Here is a 21,981-nt window from a genome sequence, read left to right as displayed (position 1 = left end):
TCTTAAGTGTATAAAGGAGTGTGTGATTATTTTGTAGCAGCCTGGTGGCATTTGATTGTGATTTAAGCAAGATAAACACTGTGGACATTCATGCATAACGGCGCTGTGCTCCGGTGTGGAATCTAGAATCAGAGGCTGCAGATTTATCAACACATCCATCCCGCGGCTTCAGATGGCTGCCGGGATTTAATGCATTGGATTAGAAGCTTTCCATTCGATGTAAACTAGCTCTGGGCAGCGGACACTTTAAGAAACACCTATTATAATTCATAGATTAATGATTGGAGTGTGTCTAATTAAATCGCTTGGTTTTTTTACATTCCAAGTATCATTGTGCCATTTTTGCTCCAAGAACTTAGTTTGCTGTTGCTGACCAAGCAGAAATGGTCATAAATATTTTAAACACCAAACTATTTGTTTGCTGACACCAAAATAAGGCCTCAACCTTATCTGCTCTTCATAGGCCCTTAGGGAGGAAGAGAACAAATTAAATGAGGAAGTAAAGCATCATATGTTCGAGACTCTGCCTCGGTGTACCCTCATTAGTGCTTTTTGGTAGGAATATTAGAAAATCTGGGACCAGGTGCTTCAAAAAATGTCTCTTGACAATTTCTACAGGTATAATGTATGTGTATTCATGTTTTCCGCTATTTTCATAAAACTGCATATTGCCGTTTTATAAACTCTATTCGATGTGAAACTTTCCACTTACACTTTAGGCCATTAATCAACATAAACATGCCCTTATTCATTTGTATATCAATACGTCTGCCAGCTGGGAAAAGTGGAGCGAGCTCATCGCAGGGGAGCTGTCCTTACAAGCAACCTTTCGGTATGTCTGTGGCAACTACAACACCTGTAGCAATAATATATCCCATCATCCTGTACCAAGTGATATCTCTTTCACCGTCATTAAATGTCAAAAAGTTGATTAAAAATGTATTGAAAAAGATCAAATACATTATTAACACATACTCAATGCATAGACAAAAGGTTGATTCAAATTGCAATGTTAAGTAATGTATGTAATGAAATGCATATTTTTCAACCTTTTCCAGGAATTTTTAAACCCAATTCAGACTACACATTTGTGAAAAGACTAAACTGTTTTAGAAAGTTGCAGGGAAACATTGAAGCAGTGTGAATTGGTCGGTCATAGCTCGACTCAGGCCAGCTGATAGTGTCGCCTGGGCCTCACCTCGTTAAGTCAGGAGTGGGCAGTTGTAGAACGTAAGACACGACAATTCATATTTTTTCTTATTATTAGAGGAGACACCAACTCCTCTAAATGTTGGAACTGCTCTGGAAAAAGAGCAGCTCCAAATTCCTTTCTGTCCTTGCAACTGTCGCAAGTAACTCACTATCACGATATTCATTAATGATTTAAGATGCTATAGATTATATTCAGCTATGAAAAAGCCTGAAAAGCCCACAGTTGAAATGGAAGTACAGAGAGTTTTTGTTGTGGAGATTTTACACAGTCCAATCTAGTTGCGTTGGTGCAAACTGGCAGGTTTAAGAATGTTGCAGACTGATGAATTGCAAGAATAAAATCATCCAGTTGTAAATCTTCGGTCTGTACTGGCCCTGACAAATCTCACATTTAGTAAACTTAGAGAACAAATCATTTTTGTTGTGTAGATTTCTCACTATGTTTTCATCTCCAACCATTTTCCCTCCCCAACATTAACTGTCTTCAAAACCATTTGTAGTACCCTGCACATCCTATTTCTATAAGCACGACAGTGTGTGTGGTAAAATACCATGTGCCTGGTTTTTGTCTCTACACGCAGTACGTCAAGCCTCAGACATATTCGTAAACATTTTGCCAAAAGCCCTAAAAACAGAAAGAGACCTAACAAGGAGAGGAGATGTTGCTTGCTGAGATCAGGCTGTAAACCCTGTTATTTATATTTTCTAGATATGACCTGGTTTATATAATTTTTGGTATTTTAGCCAAGTATTGCCCACACACACCAGGATCAGTTTCAGTATGTATATTTTAAGTATCACTCTTACATAAAAAAAAAAACTGTAAAAAGTAACTTTCATTTATATGATGAATTATCATGTTGTATTCCTCAATGAAAAAAAACAAAGGGAAAATGAAGTGACATTATTGGTTGCCATGGTGACACTACTAAATTAAGCGTTGTTTACTGGATTTCTGATCCAGCAGCTGTCATCTTCAGTATATCTTACTTTATACACTGGCGCTGAACTGTCTCCATCCCCCTCTTCCTTCTGTTCAACATATTTCCTCCAATCCGTCTTTTCTTCTATTTTAAAAAAAACAGCTTCTTAACATCTTTACACAGACAACATTCTGTAAAGTCCTAAAGTCATTTTCCAACATTCATCTTTATTATAATTACTTAAGCATACACATGAATTATACTTGCAACTACGGATGAAGGAATGCACTGCAAAATCATCCTAAAAATTAAGTTAAAAATAAAATTTGAACACATTTACATTACCATTCATAGCTTTAGTCCAATATTACATTTAAATCCATATTTTGCCGAACCATATTTGTCAAACCATACTTGCCAACATTCCTGACGGTTTTTGTGTTTCCTCATATCTGCACTTATATAATGGCCTTTCAAAATTCTTAATTCTAATTGACTGGAAGGCATGGATTAATTCTTCTGACTGGTACAGCAATCTCCCAGTTGTAGCTTTTAAGACATTATAACATTATTTTAATATGTTCAAATTAACATTTTTCTTTCAAGACCCAAATAATTTGGGGTGCTCTTAAACTATACATAAATTTAGAGCAAGGGTTATTTTTGTAACCAACAGAACAAAGCCAATAATTAGCTCTTCAGAGAGAACTACGCAATTTACACTTGAAATGTTTTTGATATTTGCCTGAATCTGTACATCCAAATTAATGAACCGTAGAAAATACAGGCGTATGTCTCTCCACCCCCTTGTACTCCCTGCTTCTCTGTTCCTATTATTGTTTAAATCTTTCAACTTACTTTCCTTTTAAATGCTATGCCATCCGAGAGAACATAAAAGTGCTGAGGAATCTTGTTCAAGAAAAAAGCTGCAGCATTTAACACATGCTCACCTGATGGACAGCATTTGGTGCAGCTTAACCTGTGTCACTCCGTTGTCAGGGATTAGACGACAACTAAGAGGCCACCAGCAGTTTCTTAATTGCCGATTACCCTTTTTACTGCCTGATCATTATGTTCACTCGCTCTTCGCCCTGTAGACCTTTCTCCCTCTGACGGTCCCTGCAGGCTCTTGTTGTCAATGTTGCATTGTTTTCCTACAATGTCAATCTAGTCTTCAGTCAGAATAGGTGGACTGAACATCTTGGTAGCACCACAGGTTACTCAGGCATCTCTCTGTTTTCCTTGTGTTTTTCAAGGGAATACTCAGGCGAGGATGAGAGATGTTTATATTTTAAGAGAATTGATAAAGACAAGGTCACAACAACACCACTGCGCTCTGAAACCCATCATTTGCAGTGGCTTGCGCTGCGCCCGATAGCTTTTTGGCTGCGCCGAGCAAAGCGTAGGTTGAGCGCTGTGCAAATATACCCGTGGCATGATGGAAACGAGGCAGATATAAAAGCACAAAAGCAAAATTGAAAAGTGTATATTGTACGTGTCTGAATCTCTGAAATTGTACAACATAAGTTTGTGTTTGTATTGAAATCTAACACGTTTTTTGTATACACTGGGCAATATGTGTAGTGTAGCCTCTGAATGCTTTTCTTAGTTTTCCCTTAACAATTCCTACAATCTAGGCGTTTTGAAAAAACTCTTCCTATTTGGTTTTATACTTTGCAACTTCCCTGAACACCTAACCAGATGTGCGCCAAGCCAAGCGGTGAGCATAGCACAAATTGAGTTGCTTCTGAAAGGGCCTTAATTGTTGGTCTAGGTTAGAGATAAAAGAGAGGAGAAAACTCGAATGCATAACATAGAAAAAAGAATGAATAATGGTTCATTATTTTGAATGCCTGTCTAAACTTAGAAAGTATTAACAGAATTGTATGAAGCCAGGAAAACGCAGCCAATGTGTGGAGAGCCAGCAAGCTTATAAGCTTTGAAAAGGTGGCAACAGCTGTACTTGCAGTCATCACTCATCAATAGCCAAACAGATTCTGCTTCCCTGCTGATGATGATTGCAGCCATTTTCCCCTGCTGTATACACTTGTTTACAACTACTCTTTAACTATGGAAATACATTTCTTAAATTTAGTGCTTGAAGAACATTGGAGTCAATAGCAAGCTCAAAAGCAATTAGGTAGCTTTCTTTTCTCTGTTTATTTCCATTGTTGCTGACTCATTAAAACATTGTAATTTTGTTAAAAGGTAAAACTGAGCTCGAAGAACCGAACTTGCAAACTGCAGTTTAGGACATAAAGGCTATAGTTGGTCAGATTAGAGCACAGATAAGGTTGTTCTGTTCTGACTAAAAGTTTGTGCCATAGCTTAAGCAAACTTTTGCGCACTGCATGATAAGAGAATCACTGACACTTGGCAAAGCTGCAAAAAATAAGTCTAATATTTGCAGATATCACAAACATTGGTTTAAAGGTAGGCGGCACACATGGACACACACAAAAAACACACGCACGCACGCACGCTCTTTGATCCACCTGTAAAAAGAGCAGTCTTTTAACCCACACACACTCCCACTTTATCCAACTCTGACCTGACAATGGCAACAGCATTCACCGAACAACACAAAAGAGATTTCTATGGTGGCACACTATTGACCCTGGGCTCCGTGTGTGTGTGTGTGTGTGTGTGTGTGTGTGTGTGTGTGTGTGTGTGTGTGTGTGTGTGTGTGTGTGTGTGTGTGTGTGTGTGTGTGTGTGTGTGTGTGTGTGTGTGTGTGTGTGTGTGTGTGTGTTTATGTGTGAGTTTTGAAGCACATGTCATTGTGTCTGATTCTATGTGCTATATGCTGAAATGTATGTACTTTCATCTACCTCGGCATTGTTTCTTATTGTCTCATTCACATTTTGTGATATAACCATTGAAGGGTCAATGAAGGTCACTAATGGAATACCTAGTCAGCTCATCATTCTAACTGTCAACTCTGTTAGCGAATTATACCATATTACCTTGGAAAATATTCAATGACTTTGCATTTCATGAGAGAAGTTTATAGGCCAGAAGCTTTTCGGTGCCACCCCCTTTATAGCATAGACCGTATATATAAGTGTAGCTGCCGGGTCTGAAAAATGAGGCCGATGTAGAAGTGCTTTAAGCTGCAATACCACCGAGTGCTACTACTAGTTTGCCTCAAAAAGCTTCCGGCTTGATAGACTCTTATTCAAGTAAATAATTTTTTTTCACATGCTATTTTTGTTTTGCTAGCTAAAGTCGCTTCTTGTTATTCAACCACCATTTCTGAAAAAGTTCGGACTCTGTGTAAAATGTAAATAAAACAGAATGCAATAATTTGCATATCCCCCAAAAACATATTTAAATTGCAAATAGACCAAAGACACAAATCGTATTGTTTTATGAAAAATATATGCTTATTTTGAATTTGATCCCAGCAACGTGTCTCAAAAAAGTTGGGACAGGGGCAACAAAAGACTGGAAAAGTTTGTATAGATTAAAAAAACACCTGGTCGACCATCTCACAAGAGCATTTCAGAGAGGCAGCAGTGAAGATGGTGAAAAGTTCACCACTTTGTGAAAGACTGCATGGGAAAATAGTGCAATTTAAGAATAATTTTCCTCAATGTCAAATTGTAAAGAATTTGGGGATTTCATCATTTACGGTCCATAAAATCAATCTCCGTACACAAGGGAAAAGGCCAAAAAACATTTTTGGATGGCTCTGATCTTCGGGCCCTCAGGTGGCACTGCACTAAAAACAGACATGATTCTGTAGCAGAAAACATTGCGTGTAAACAAAGTTCATCGCTGCATCCACATATGCTGGTTAAAACTCTACAATGCAGAGAAGAAATCATAATATAAACATGATCCAGAAATACAGACTCAGCTCATTTAAGATGGACTGAGGCAAAGTGGAAAACTGTCCTGTGGTCTGACAAATCAAAATTTGAGATTCTTTTGAGGAAATCATGGATGCTGCAACCTCCACGCTAAAGAGGAGATAGGACCATGTAGTTTGTTATCAGCGCTCAGTTAAAAAGCCAACATCCGTGACGGTACAGGGATGCATTAGTGCACATGGCACGGGTGGCTTGCACATCGGGGAAGGAACCATGAATGGTAAACGATATAAACAGGTTGTGGAGCAGCATATGCTGCCATCCAGACAACATCTCTTTGAGGGAAGGCCTTGCTTATCTCAGCAAAACAATGCTAAATCACATTCTGCACGCATCATAACAACATGTTGTTATAATGTATAATTCTATAGTAAAACAGTCCAGGTGCTAAATTGGCCTGCCTGCAGTCCTGACCTGTTTACAATTAAAAAATTTGGCACATTAACTAAAATGAAAAATATGACAAAAGAGACCCTGAACTGTTGAAAAGCTAAAATGATATCTTAAGCAATAATAGGATAATGTTTCACTTCCAAAACTCCAGAAACTGGTCTCTTTAGTTCCCAAACATTTCCAGAGTGTTGTAAAAAGAATAATTGATGTAAAACAGTGGCAAACATGCCCTCTCTCCCAACTTGTTGGGACAGAAATGTTGTGGCTGGCATCAAATTCAAAATAAGCATTTCTTTATTATAAAACAATAACTTTTCTCAGTTTCAACATTTTATATATTGTCTTTGGTCTATCTGCAATAAAATATTGGTTTATGGGATTTGCAAATCATTGTATTCTGTTTTTTATTTACATTTTACACAGCGTCCCAACTTTTTGGGAATTGGAGTTGTAGTTTATTGGCGGTCCATCTGAAAATAATCCCGTCATTAATTAGAAAATAATTCTAATTATTTCTGCAGTAAAGCAGTCTAGACTTATTTGTATACAGTCTATGATTTTGGCTTACTTAGATGTGGGTTAGCCAACAGCACCAAGAGTGAAGTCAAACATAAATTACACTGCATGGTGTATTTCATGAACGACAGGTCCTGTTCTCATAAAAGTTAGCACCAAGGCTAAGTCACAAAATAGAAACAATACATTTGACAATCACTTCAATTGTGATTTTTACCACAAAATAAAAATAAATCTAAAACGATTGTTTTATTCAGTGACAGGCAAGCAATTGATATATAATGTACGTGTCTGCAGGTATGTTATCCCAATATGCAAGGTTATATGTAGAATACAGGCACAGTACATTAGACATTGTCAACAACAAAAGTTTCTCGACATCATTTATCGCTACACCTTTATTGATGTGTCCATATAATTTTTATATTTTTCAGTCTCATTTTTCTAATCTTTCATCTGAAAACTGCATACTTAAATTAAATATTGTCGTTTGAACTCATGGTGAGTGTTCGCCCCTGTTAAAGAATGTACACAAGTACTTCTTTTGCCCAGGAAAAAAATAATGAGGAATGTTAGCCACAACTCTGGAGTATTTAGTAATGTTAACTTATGAAATTCATATCTTCATCTCCAGATGAGTGCAGCCTCAGTGGAAATACTGCTAACAAGCTAAACTAATAAGCAGATCCGAAGCCCGCGCTGCAGCATATTGAGCAGATAGCTTTTCACAGGATGAAAGCGTTAAACTTTGACTTGGTCTCCATGAGGCCCAGAGCGTTTGCATTTCCATAAGAAAGTGCAACACAGCAAAAAAAAAGTGGAGTTTTTTTAATACGGTACTTAAAAAATAAAAAAAAAAAAAAGTTCTGATTAGAACACCAGCCCACAACACAACACCCATCGTGGAGGGAACACACAATCACAAACAGTGTGTTGACAATGCGGGTGCACACGGTCATAAATGTATACACAGGTATGTTTGTGTGTGCTTGTAATGTTGTTGTGTGGGGACAAAAATCTGTTTACAGTCACACTTTGGGAACAACATGATGGAAATCCTTATCATGTAAATCATTACATTTCAGTCTGAAGAGACAGTTTAAAGTTAGCATGAGGTTAGGTTTCGGTTAATTCAATGTAATGTCCTCTAAAGTGCTGGACACAACTGTGTGTGATGTCTTTGAGTGTGTCTGTGGACTTCTTTTTATATCCTGGTGAGAATTTAAACCTGAATGTGGACTAACTCATGGGCACTTGTATCGCTGTGGGGAGAAAAAATGGAGGTCTCCTCGGATAAAGTCTGTTTCTTGAGGGTTAAGTCTTGGTTTAAGGGTTCAGGTTAGTGTGAGGTTAGGGTTCGGCATTTAATTGTAATGGTTAAAGGTTAGGGGCTAAAGGGAACGCCTTGTGTCAATGAGTGTCTCCAGAGGGATACTGAAACAATTGTGTGTGTGTGTGTGTGTGTGTGTGTGTGTGTGTGTGTGTGTGTGTGTGTGTGTGTGTGTGTGTGTGTGTGTGTGTGTGTGTGTGTGTGTGTGTGTGTGTGTGTGTGAACACTAATCTTAAGTAAGTCCTCTGCCTCTCTGTTTGGCCAGGAATAAAGGTATTGCCTTTGGCATTATTTGGAGAAAAGCAGTAGTGTGTGTGTGTGTGTGTGTGTGTGTGTGTGTGTGTGTGTGTGTGTGTGTGTGTGTGTGTGTGTGTGTGTGTGTGTGTGTGTGTGTGTGTGTGTGTGTGTGTGTGTGTGTGTGTGTGTGTGTGTGTGTGTGTGTGTGAGAGAGAGAGAGAGTGTGTGTGAGTGTGTGTTTAGTGTGCAGATATTTCTGGTGCACTACATAAAGGCCCCTGCTGACAGCCTGTCAAGCAACCTGTCAGACTTGCAGGAGGATTATTATCTCCTTCTGTACGCTCTATTTCCACCAGCTTCAAACTGCACTCCTCTATGACAGGAGTGTGTGTGCGAGAGAGAGCAAGACCACCGGTGAGAGGAAAAGACAAAGGAGGAATTAAGCAGATGTTAAGAGGTGCTTGTGGAACTGACAAAAAAATATGCTTCCATATCAAATACATGTTTCTGGTGATTTTCTTGCATGCTGTTGAAATTTTGCAGCAAATGGAAAGACACGTGTGCTTCTTATCCCACAGGTAGACCTCCAAACTAAACTTCATTAATATTAAGCAAAAGTTTTAGTTGGGTTTTGAGTGTCGGCTCACGTTCGTATTTCATTTTTTTTTTACTAGAAAAGCAAAACAAATGCTCAGTAACATAGCAATAAAGTATAAATTGAACAACATCTGACGCTGTCTCATTCTGTATTTTACAAATGTATTCTAAATATTTGCAACCAAAAACATATATTTTTGTAGATGTGTTTGTTTACAAGTGGGCTCGATCCAGCCTGTTTGGTCTGTTGATTCTCAGGTGTTACATTGCAGAGGAAATCACAAGCCTTTCTTTTAATTCCAAATGTTTAATGACAGGATGCTTTGCTACATCCAAATCCGTGCTGGGTTTGGATGTAGCAAAGCATCCCGTCATTGAACACTTGTATGTTAATGCAAAGGGTGAGATAACATTAACATAAGCCTGGCTAAGTTTGGCTCGGCTCATCATGGGTGTAGTTCAGTTGAAAACTAAACCTCAAGCACTGCGAACATTTTGAGCAGTCAAACAGACCTGGGTATTATGTGGCTCCTGGTGCAGTCTGCAAACACAGCGAGCCAGCAGATAGACACAGACATTTACATATACTGTACACGTGCACCTGAATATACAGTATGCATGCAGAACCTCTCCCCACTCTGTGTTGTCGCTCACGCACGCACTCATAGCCACACATAGAGGTCTGTCCACAAACATCCTAAGCTCAACAGTAAACACAGCTTGTGCCACCCGTATGCCCGCCTGCCAGCCTCCGACTCCCTCTGCAAACCCAACCTGATACTAATGAGACGAGCACAAATAGCCAGGCATCTGACACCAAGACCTGTGTGTGCGAGTCTTTCAGATATGTGTAGAGACTATTCATCGAGGTAATAAGTGTTTATTTAGTCTGACTGCATGGTAATTAAAATACAGACTTTGTGCGGAGGTGATTTAAGCCTGCTTGTGTTTGTCCGTCTGTTATTTAAACTAGACAGCCACAGATTTACAGAAAGAAAGAAAGAAAGAAAGAAAGAAAGAAAGAAAGAAAGAAAGAAAGAAAGAAAGAAAGAAAGAAAGAAAGAAAGAAAGAAAGAAAGAAAGAAAGAAAGAAAGAAAGAAAGAAAGAAAGAAAGAAAGAAAGAAAGGTTGTGTTCTTGTCTTAAGCAGAAAGTCTTGAAGGACAGGATTGGACATTCCTAGTGTGGAAAATCCCAAACTTCAGATTTAACCAAATAGAAAAAAGCCTATTGCTTGAGCCACTGACTCTATCCACTTATTGTAGCTTATGGCAGAAACTAAATATACTGTAGCCTTTACTTACATCCACACAAGTACACACTCCAAATCGATGGGACAACTATTGAAGATTTGTTACTTGTTGAAACACTCCGATTTTTACAGAATTTTCTCATAGCAATTAGAAATAAACAAAAGATGAACTAACAAAAGATGAACTAAATGTAACAACAGCAAAGGGAAGAAATAAAAAGCTGAGTCAGTGAGCGAGTGTGAAGTCTGTCCTCAGCTGAGATGGACTGTAATAATGACGGCTGCCCCATGCGGCTCCATCTACTCCCATCACTCCCCGAGAAGGACAGGCTTGAATTAGCTACGGTAAACACAACATAATACTTCGATTTTACACATTATGTTCTGTAAAGGTCTTCTCCATCTCAGAGAAAGAGAAGTGCTTCCCCCCAGAGAGCCCGTGTAAAGGTCCTTCTTGTGTGGCGCCTGGCGAGGCTGAGACTTAACTTGAAGCCACACCTTTTCTGCCTGGCAAATGTCAGACAGAAAAAGATGAAGGGCTTGTAAGGGCTCTCTGGAGATGCTCAGGCTGGATGAAATCGGTGTTCCCTTTTGAAGCACATTCATGGATACACCAAGTGCACTGCTTTTTCTACAGATTTGTGTGAACGATGCACTTGCTGTCTTTTTCTGCAATTTCAGCCAAGTTAAATTCACTGAAGACATGTTTGTACACTTCAACACATAAAATTGACTTTTTTATTTAGCTGAATGAACGTTCCTGTTATGGATGGTATCCAGTGTATTGCCACTGTACACAAATAATGGTATTAATATATTAAAATCCTTAATGGCATTAACATGTGCCCCATTTGAAAAGATTTCAGCAGTCGTACATTAACAGTAGAGGACACCAAACCTTGCTGGCCAACCACCATGCTAATGGGACAGTCACAGTCATTTTGCATGGTACTCGATTGAGACTGAACATTCCCACAATGAGAGTTAGAACATTTAAGTCCAAACCTTTCTGTCACAGTGTTGCAGCCGAGTCAATATGTGCAAGCATGGGTGTGATTGCATGGAAAAGTGAAAGTGTATCTGTGTGTATACACACATATATCTGCAGCAGTTTTCACAGTACGAAGTATGTATGCGTATGCGTGGCCTTGTCCTCAGTACTGCAACTTTGTAAGTCCTGGAAAGTCAGAAATGAAGTCTTTGCAGGCCTCTGTTTCCATGTGTGTGTGTGTGTGTGTGTGTGTGTGTGTGTGTGTGTGTGTGTGTGTGTGTGTGTGTGTGTGTGTGTGTGTGTGTGTGTGTGTGTGTGTGTGTGTGTGTGTGTGTGTGTGTGTGTAAATGTTGTACCCTTTTCTCCAATTGTGCCAACTGCTCCTTGTAGAAGGCATCCAGCGCTTTCAGCTGTGAGTCTTTCTTCTGTAGCTGCTGAGCCTGCAAGAGGACACACACACACACACACACACACACACACACACACACACACACACACACACACACACACACACACACACACACACACACACACACACACACACACACACACACACACACACACACACACACACACACACACACACAGCCGTTGATTAAAAACTGTGTATTGCAGTGTTTTCTTACAGGGTCAGAGATTGCTGAATAAAACTAGGTTTTTGTGTTTTGTGTGCTTTTTTTTTTTAATAAGAAGTCATTGTCATGTGCTATGATAAGATACACTCAAGTCAGTGGTTTTCAACAGTCTGAAGGGTTACAAGATCATTGACAGGATAGTAGAAAAAAGGGTAAAGTTGTAGGAAGTGCTGCTCGATCTAAAAATGGTCTTCCCTGTTCTTTATTCCCATTTAAAATGATTTGTGAAGTGATACAACCAATGTTACGTAACATGAGTCCTCTATTTCTGTAGGTGTATGTTATGATGATGATGATAGGGTATGCTTTGAATGATGTGATGTTATGACCAGTTTTTGTTTGTTCATCTATATTTCGGTGAAGCCATGTCTTATCTGTCAGTTTGACATAGCAGATGCCTTAAAATGCTCCCGTACCCAGGACTTCTTTTCCTGTTTTTTTCAAGTAAATTGATTTAACTAGAAGATTGTACTTTTTAGTTTTCAGGTAACGTGTTTTGCGTTTGGAAGTGAATTTGAAGCTTGGTGATTGGATGTTTCTTGCCAAAGTGCAGCCTGGTTGTTGTGCTCTTGTGAATTTCTCCTGTTTTTACGTGCACATGGTTGTACATTTTAACCTTTTATTAAAAGAGCGGGTATTTTCTAGTCATTTAATTGTTTGCTCCAATTATTCAAATGTTTTTTTTTGTCTATAAAAGCTGTTGAAGTGCTCCACACAATACTGTTAATTCTTAAAATAAACAGCATCTTAATTTCCAGAAGTCCTGGAAGTATTTTTTTCAACCTAAATTATAAAACCTCCCCTCATTATGACACATTTCACATAGCAAACTGAATATGGTGAACAACAGGTCATAGAAGGCTACAAGTTGATTTGTCAGCTTGATGAATCATTCAATCCACCTGAATGACATCTGAACTCTACTTCAATAAAAGAGTTACAACTCAAGGAAGCCTGACCTGAACATACCATGAATCTGCTTCCCTTTGATTACTGACTTTTCAGTGTCTTTATGTCCTCAAAAATTCTGGTTATTTCGAGGTTTTAAAAGAAAATATGACATACTTTTGATGTGTTGTCAGATCTTTGGACCCCCATACACACCACTGGTAAATACATGCAGTGCAGATTAGTGTAGGACTCTGTTAAAACAGTGCTGTAAGATAATGCACTATTTTTATTCCATCTAAAACTAAATATAAGCATTTAGGGGCCAAGTCCAAAACACATCATGTATCACCGTTAGTCCTTTTAAGAGCTTGATGATTGCACATTATACATGTGAATACTAGAATGAGACTGGTCATATTTCCATTACTTTAGAGAACGTTACAATGACTTATATTACTTCCTTAAATAGTATAGCCAGAACTTACCCAACACTAACCTTAACACCAACCTAAACCTGACCTCACTCATAAACCCAATCTTTAACATAAAAGGTAATGATTTATATTATTGGGACTCACTACTTGTCCCGAGAAGGAAGCCAAGTCCCCACAATGTGACTGCGTGAACAGACTTCCCCCACAACATGAGTGATGCAAGTACACACATACAGACGTGCATGCAAACACTCTCCATCTGTCTGTCTTTTGCTCTCGATGGTGCTGTGTAAAGTCTAGTATATGGGAACCCTATGGTATTATTAATAATAACAATAATAATACAAACAATTTCTAAATGCCACAATCAGAAAGCCACAACCCTCATATTAGGCCTTGGCTTTTCACAGCTTTTTACCTGCCTCTCTATATTCACCCACCCACCTATTCATCCATATCCATCCATTGTGCTTATGTTTGTGCAAGCACAGAAAAATCACACCATCACGCCGCAGATTATATGTTATTTTCAAGTAGTTATGAAGCTCTGAAAGATGACAAACATACACATATTATCACGACAAATATGCACATCCGCATTTGGGTGAAAGCATGCTGGAAAACTGATTTCCAATACATACACGCAAACATGCTCCACACCGAGTGAGTGAGAGGAGAAAAAAAATGTGTGAGGGAGTCACAGAGCGAGAGAGGAATGGAAAAAGATGGGAACAAAGGTAGCGGAGGCAAAGTGCATTTAAAAAAATGTAATTTACATTTTAAATGAAACCAACTTATTGGCCATAATTTTTTTGTTTTCTCAACAGCATTTCATTTAATAACTGAAGGACGCAATTCTAGACATGCACAGCTTTGTGGAAAAAATACTTTCCATCTCGACTTGTTAAAAAGTGTGGTAATAGATATCTAATGGAGAGAAAAAGGATGCATGGAAATGATGGACAGATGGATGAATAACAAGGATTTACTGTATACAGAATGGGTAAACAGGTGGGAAGATGGGAAGGGAATATTTGAATGAAGGGGCTGGAGGGATCATGGGACGGAGAAAGATGAAGAACTGAGGACAGAGAGGAGTGGACAGAAAATAAATAAAGAAGAAGGAAGGAAGCAAAGGGGTTCAATTTGTTTGAAATACAATCTAATAAAAGTGGATTTTTATCTCAAAGATATTGCAATTTAGAGATATCTTAGTTTTCCAAGGTAAAGGTTTAGTGTGTAGCATTTAGGGGGATCTGTTAGCAGAAATACAATACAATATGTATAATTATGTGTTTATTAGTGTATAATCACCTGAAACTAGAAACTGCTGTGTTTTCTTTACCTTAGAGTGCGATAAAGGTAATTGGTCCCCCTCCATGGAGTCCATCATGTTGCAAAACCATGTCTCTAGAGTAACCCAGTGAAACAGTGTTTCTTGTTTAGATGCCACTGAACCCTACACACTGCTCCTTTCAAAGATATGCTTAAGAATGACCATGCTGATGTGAATTTTACTTATTTCTTTCTTAGTGTTAAATTGACCCTCATAGTGACCCTTAGTCTGTTCAAGAGGGCAATGGGACACAGAGTTAGAGAGAGAAAACAGCAGAATAGATGGAAAGGACAATGAAGGGGAATTTTTGAAGGTTATAGGGAAGCTTACCATCACTTCTATCTCATCTGCAGACTAGAGAGGTTGGGGAGTAGCGACAAAGAAAAAGAGAAGAGGAGGTAGAGAAACAAAGGAGGATAAGAAAGAAAGATGAAGGAGAGAGAGCGAAGCACAAACAGTAAGGATACAGCAACCACTGGGTTTGAGTGTTAAAATATCATAATATGTACGAGATTTTTTATTTTATTTTTCTTCCACAAAAAAAGTTAAATTACCCTGTAAGGAATTCTTAAAATTACACCCTTCACTGTCTCATTGAAAATTCTGAATTTATTGTTTTCATTCATTTCAAAGGTTGAACTGGTGAAGAAGATGTCCCTGACTCCTACTTCTCTGAAAAGTACATTTTTCAGAGAAGTAAAATGGACTTTTAATAGTGTGTACTACAAGTTTTAAGTTTACAAACTTGTATAAATTGCTTATATAACTATGATTGGTTTCCAAACTAGTTATAATGTCACAAATAAGACTTTAATGCAAACTGGCATGTATGGTGAGCACAGGGAACCCCCCCCCCCTTTTCCCAGAAAGGGAAATGGTGTCAACCTCTACACAGTGAAGCTCAAACATCCGAGTCAAGTTATGATACAGTCAACAGTTGACTGAGACCAAAGCCAAAACCAAAACCCAAGTCCAAGGGATAATTAAAATGTAGCACCCAGACGGATCGCAGCACTGATGTACATTTGCAGGTGAAAGCAATAATCTGAGTAAGTATTCCAAGTTACGTCACTTGATCAACATCCAGCACCAGTGTTACGCGTGCATTTGCAATTTAATATCAGCAACAGAGACCAAAATGCATCAGAAAGCATACAGTAATGATGCGTCCAAGGCTGAAGAAGGTTCATCAAGTCAGGAGCGCAACCAGGGTTTTGTTTACTTTGACATTCGTGCAGTTGTGCGTAATGAATTTGTTCCACAGGGTCAGACTGTCAACTGTGACGTTCAGAGGCATCTGAAGGAAAACATTCAGTGCAAACGACCTGAACTGTGCCGCGATGCCATGTAGGTTCTCCAACATGACAATGTTCCTGCTCACAGCATGCAGCAACACAATTGTCGCTCCCCGTTCCACCTTCTCACTGGATTTGGCTCCCTGTGACTTATTTTTGTTCCCCAAAAATTTGGCACAAGCATTTTGTGCGCTCCCTGCTGAAGTTTCAGGTCAATAGTGAAATCCCAAATGCACACGTATTCGTGGTGTCAGAAGGACGTGTAACACACGTTCTGATGTTGATCAAGTTACTAATTTGAATACTTTTCAAAAGTTTTTGCTCCTGCTCCATGCATGGTAATGTACTGCACATCCATTTGCACCAACAGGATCAGTCTCAGAACTTTTTGATTACCCCTTGTTGTATCAACATTAGGCAAGCTTCATGTAGTTCGCTGCAGACACTACAGGAGCACATAGCTCATAAAGCTTATTTTGACACCAGATGGGTGCATTTGTCACACTGGCAATTTCAATATGCATAAAAAATATAATGGCTACAAAGCAGCTCCGAAAGTGACATGTTGTCACTATTTGAAGTTCCCTAATGTGGGAAATCTTACACATCTGGTGCTCCGAGCAAATTAATGCCAATCAATATCTTTAAAGCTGTGGTGTCGCAGGTCTCACTGAGAGCACAGTGGCTCTGAAAAGAAGCAGCGGCGCCGAGTTACTGAGGGGAAGAGCGTCTGCACGCACACATGCACACACATACAGAGGGGAGGAAGATTCATCATAATTATCAGGGCTGCTGAACGCCAAATCAAATCAGAGCCAATCGTCTGTGTTTCATAAACAGACCTTAACTGAGGAGAGACAAAGAGCGAGAGGGCTTCTGATGTGAGATACTTCTACTGTCGGGTGAAAAGCTGCAGCTGGTGCGTGTTAATGCAGGTGAAAAGATAGACTGAAATTGCTCATGTGTTCATTTTATGTTAGACAAGTATCAGTTTGGCGAGGATTAAGCAGAAACAGAACGGATTTTAATTAAAAAAAAAAAAACACAGCTCTCCTTCCTATCTGTGTCTCTCTGTGTTGGTCCTGTTTTAATTTGCAGTCAAGAGAAGAAACTGCAAGTGAATCAGATGACTCCTCTGGTGTCCCTCCAGGGACCTGCAAGTCTATGGTAGATAAGAGCCAGTGAGGCGTGATTTTCCACACAACACACCGCCACACCACACGAACACATCCAGACACACATACACAGGGTGGCTGAAGCTTACAGGCTCATATTTGTTTAGTCTGTCTCCCTTCTGGGACACCTGACACTGTTTATATCTGCCACTCGTTTTTTGCCGACAGTAATATGTGTCAATGAGTCTGTCAGCAGTTCTGTCTCACTGCCTCTAACTGTGTTTAGACCGACATTAGCGCCGCAAACTCCCCTTCATTTTCTCTATTGACGCAGTGGAGGCGCTAAATCAGAGTGCTCAGTACACAGAGTCACACTTCAAAAAAGAGGCAGAAACTGGCTCTGGTTTTTGTCACAACACGATGACACCTAGTACCGTGGACTAGCCAGTCAAATCCATTAAAGCAAACATTATTTTGAAACATAAGCAGATAATGATACCATCTACCTCATGATTGTTAGAAAAAAGGACTGCTGATAGTCGTATTGAAGGTAACTGATATTACATTTTGAACGAAAGGGTTAGCATACTGTATGTCTTGTATTGTACTTTAACGCTTTGGCTGGTCCGGAGAGTGATAACCCGAAGGTTATGAAATGTGATCTGTGCGACATGTTTATCATCGTTCCTGAAGAAGATTTTACCACTAGTGCTTTTATCTGCTCCAAATGTACCAAGATCAACCACTTACAAGACCTCCTTATCGAACTGAAAGGCCACATCAAGCTGCTAACCTCAGCGAAATGCCATTTTAAAGGACCAATCCAAATTGCAGGACAATTTTAACAGCACTGTTCTAGTTGGTTCTCCTGGGCTCGGACCTCTTCATTCTGCTCTGTTTGCTGCTACCTTGCCACTTCTGGACCCTCCTGCCATCGCTACCAGCACCACCTCTCACGCTGCTCTACATGGTCCTCCTGCCATCACCGCTGCTCCCCCACATCTCCCTTGTTCACCTACCCTGACTGGTCCCACAAATTTCACCCCCCGGTCCCCTCCTGGAAGATGGTACCATGGCGCCACGGAAGAAGTTCACAAGGACAACATTCGTCACATCACCCTTCTCTCCAGCTCTCAAACCGGTTCAAAGTACTGACCTCAGATGAGGACCGGTGCTCTCTGTCCCACTCCCCTCACCCTGCTCCTGGCCCCCGTGCATCCAGACAGCCTGGACCCTCCAGACCCCACCCGACCCCCTCTCACCCATCTCAGTCCCCTCGGCCCAGACTGTCTGACCCAGATGGCCCTCTTCCACCCTCTGTGGATTCTACCACCTCCACCCTGGTCATCGGCAGCTCCATGGGACACTCGCCTTCACCCCTCATCCGGCCCCTCTGAGACCCTATGTTTCCCTGGTGCCCGCATTCTTGACATTCAGCGCAGACTCCCCACCATCCTACCTAAATATCCCAACATCAGCACCATAATCACCCACATCGGAGCTAATGACATCAGAGCTGGACAGTCAGAGGTTTTAAAACGAGACTTTCAGGCACTCCTCAATTCACTGTTGGACACTGGCAGCAAGATCATTGTCTCAGGCCCCATCCCCGCCCACAACAGGGGAATCCAGAGGTGGTCCAGACTTTTTTCTCTACACACCTGGCTGAAGGACTACTGTGCCGCCACTGGGATCCCCTACATCAACAACTTCGACCTGTTCTGGGCGAGGCCCATCCTCATGAAGCGCGATGGCCTCCACCCGAACAGAAGGGGATCCCAGATGCTGTCTGAGAACGCGGACTCTGCACTGAAGAAATGACACGGCGGCACGGTAGGAAATGTTGCAGCACCCCCTACTCCTGTTGCCGAGTCCACTCTCCAAAACAGGACTGGTGCACCTTCTTTTATTACCACCATCATTCCCTACCACAGATCCACTGCAGCACGCCCAGTATCACACCCAGCTGCTGCTAATTATAATAATTTGAGTTCCTCTGTAACGTCCCTTACTATCTGCAAATAATAGTAATCTGGCAAACTTTGGTCTTTTAAATATCAGATCCCTCAATAATAAGTCTTTTTTATGCCATGATTTTATTACCGATAACAAACTGGACTTTTTTTTATTATCACTAAGACATGGTTATCTGAGGGAGACTGCAGTCCTCTGATAGAGGAAACCCCCCCTGATTTAACACACCTTCATCAACCCCGGCTGTCAGGCAGGGGAGGGGGGTGGGGGGTTGCTGTTATTCACAGAAAAGATTTTAAATGCGCTTCCATCTTACGTAGTAACTTCACATCTTTTGAACATCTTGGTTTTATGGTCAACTCGAAAGCACGTGTCATCATTTTAATAATCTACAGACCGCCAAAGCCGAACATAATTTTTATCCACGAGTTTGCCGAACTTTTAGCTTATTTTATGTCACAGTATGACAAAATTCTTATTCTAGGTGATTTTAACATACATGTCTGCTGCCCATCTCAGACTCTTGTCAAAGATTTTATGGATACTTTGGAATCTTTTAACCTCACTCAGGCAAAACAACAACCCAAACATTCAAAGGGTCACATCCTTGACCTCGTCCTGTATAATGGTCTCAGCCCTGAAAACTTTAAAATTAAGGATATCTGTGTGTCTGATCACAAAGCAGTTTTATTCAACGTGGTTTTATCCCAACCTCCCACAAATCTCAGTTCACCTGCCCGTTGCCGGGTTTTTAACTCCATGTCTGCTAGCAAATTCTCAGAGCATTTTACTGCTGCTTCTTTAACTGCTTTTAATCCACATTCTGATACAGAGGAGCTGGTCTCCCTTTTTAATCACACCTGTCAGACTGTCCTGGACTCTGTTGACCCCTACAAGGTCAAAAAGTCAAATAGAACACCACAGCCCTGGCTAAATGAATCCACCCAAGAACTCAAGAGAGACTGTAGGAGAAAGGAAAGAAAATGGAAAAAACTAGCCTACATGTATTTTATGAGATCTGGAAAGATGCAATGAAGAATTATCAAAAGGCAGTTAAAGAAGCAAGAGTTTCCTTCTTCTCCAGTTTAATCTTAGATAATCACTCGAACCCCAGAGTTTTATTCAAGGTCATAGACTCGGTCATAAACCCCTCCCCCTGTCATTTTACTGATGCCTCACAAGAGATGTGTGAGAAGTTTTTAAATTATTTTATTAATAAGGTAAAGGAAAGTGCAGCTTTTGACACCATAGATCACACCATTTTAATCGATCACCTCAAAACCTGGGTGGCATCAAGGACGCTGCACTTAGCTGGTTTTATTCTTACCTTTTAGAAAGAAACTACTCGGTCACCATAGGTAATTACTCGTCTTCCACGACACACATTACCTGTGGTGTACCACAAGGTTCAATTTTAGGTCCAATTTTATTTTCTATCTACATGCTTCCTCTCGGCCAAATCCTCCAACGACACGATGTATCTTTTCATTGCTATGCAGACGACACACAGATATACCTTCCGCTGAGACCTGGTGACCCAAAGAGCCTGGATGCTGTCTTAGATTGTCTCTCTGACATTAACTGTTGGATGGCTCAAAACTTTCTTCAGCTCAACAACTCAAAATCAGAAGTCATATTGTTCAATTCCCCAAACAATAACACCAGTCTCATTAAAAGTCAACTTGGTCCCCTGTCTGCTTATTTAAAACCTGTTGCCAGAAACTTGGGAGTAATGTTTGACTCTGAGTTAAGCTTTGAAACACAGATAAAAAAAATTTTTTTTAAAAATAGTCCAGTCCAGTCCAGTCCTGCTTCCTTCAATTAAGAACCATCTCCAGAATCAAACCCATACTGTCACACTCTGACCTGGAAAAAGTAATTCACGCACTCATTTTCTCTCGACTCAACTACTGCAACTCCCTCCTTTCTGGCATAAACCAAAAATCGATCTCCCGCCTCCAACTAGTCCAGAATGCAGCAGCTCGGCTTCTTGCTGGTTTTAACAGACGACATCACATTACTCCAGTTCTGGCCTCTCTCCACTGGCTCCCGGTTGGTTTTAGAATTGATTTTAAGATTTTGTTGACCACTTTTAAGGCCCGCCTGGGTCTGGCCCCGAGCTACATTACTGAAATGTTAGCCCCATATGAGCCAACTCGCAGCCTTAGATCCTCCGGTGGGGCCCTTCTGGCCGTTCCAAAGTCGAGACTTAAATCAAAGGGTGACCGTGCTTTTGCCATTAGAGCCCCTCATCTTTGGAACGACCTACCTGAGGAGATAAGGCTCGCAGAATCATTAACTTCTTTTAAATCACTTCTTAAAACACATTTTTATAGAATTGCTTTTAAGTGATGTCGTCCTTTTATGTCCTTTTATGCAATTATTTTGTTCCCCTGTTTTTGTTTGTTTATTTTATTCATTTATTTATTTGTGTGTTTTCTATTCCATTTGCTCGTTTTGGTTATTTGTTTGGTTTTCTTGTATTCATTACCTTAATGGTATGGTCTTTTTTGCCTCCTGTTTTCTTAAATATTGTTTACCGGTATTGACGTTATGTATGACTATGCTTTGCTTCTCTGTAGAGCACTTTGTGAACTCTGTTTTTAAAGGTGCTATATAAATAAAGTTATTATTATTTAAATTTTCTATTGTAAGTTGCTAAATCTAATTTTGTTCAACACGTTACTTTTTGTAAAGCCAGCAACACTCCCATCAGCCTCAGCTGGACTTTGTGTTTGGTGTTAATTAGCAGATATTAGCATTGACACTGCATAACTTAAAGTCCTATTACATTAAATAAAATAAGTTACATGTCTCAGTATATAATCGAAATCATCATCTAAATACAAGAACTAGGACAAGAATTACAATCTGTAACTAAATACTGTATATTCAGTCTTTCCACTGCTGTTGCCTGGTGGGGCAGCCCGCCCATGAGACAAACCAATGATTTCATCTACGTTAGTTACCGAAGTT

General features: G+C 40.0%; 1 protein-coding gene across 2 annotated transcripts in view; it reads right to left on the bottom strand.

The window, feature by feature from the left end:
- chchd6a (coiled-coil-helix-coiled-coil-helix domain containing 6a) overlaps positions 1-21,981 on the bottom strand; it is an 84,816-nt gene that overhangs the window by 42,519 nt on the left and 20,316 nt on the right. The window contains exons 5-6 of one of the 2 annotated variants that reach the window (XM_069694101.1): positions 14,952-14,975; positions 11,682-11,765 (exon numbers count right to left, since the gene is read on the bottom strand). In XM_069694101.1, coding sequence (XP_069550202.1) covers positions 11,682-11,765; positions 14,952-14,975 — 108 coding nt within the window. The remainder of the gene's footprint in view (positions 1-11,681; positions 11,766-14,951; positions 14,976-21,981) is intronic. The other variant, XM_069694102.1, reaches the window with a different exon arrangement.

Source organism: Brachyistius frenatus, unplaced genomic scaffold (genome assembly GCF_029030835.1).
Source record: "Brachyistius frenatus isolate BFR_SWC_R1_liver_20210118 unplaced genomic scaffold, ASM2903083v1 Contig_16, whole genome shotgun sequence".
NCBI classification, from domain to species: domain Eukaryota; kingdom Metazoa; phylum Chordata; class Actinopteri; family Embiotocidae; genus Brachyistius; species Brachyistius frenatus.
The sequence above is the reverse complement of the archived record's forward strand: the minus strand, read 5'-3'. Positions and strand labels throughout refer to the sequence as shown.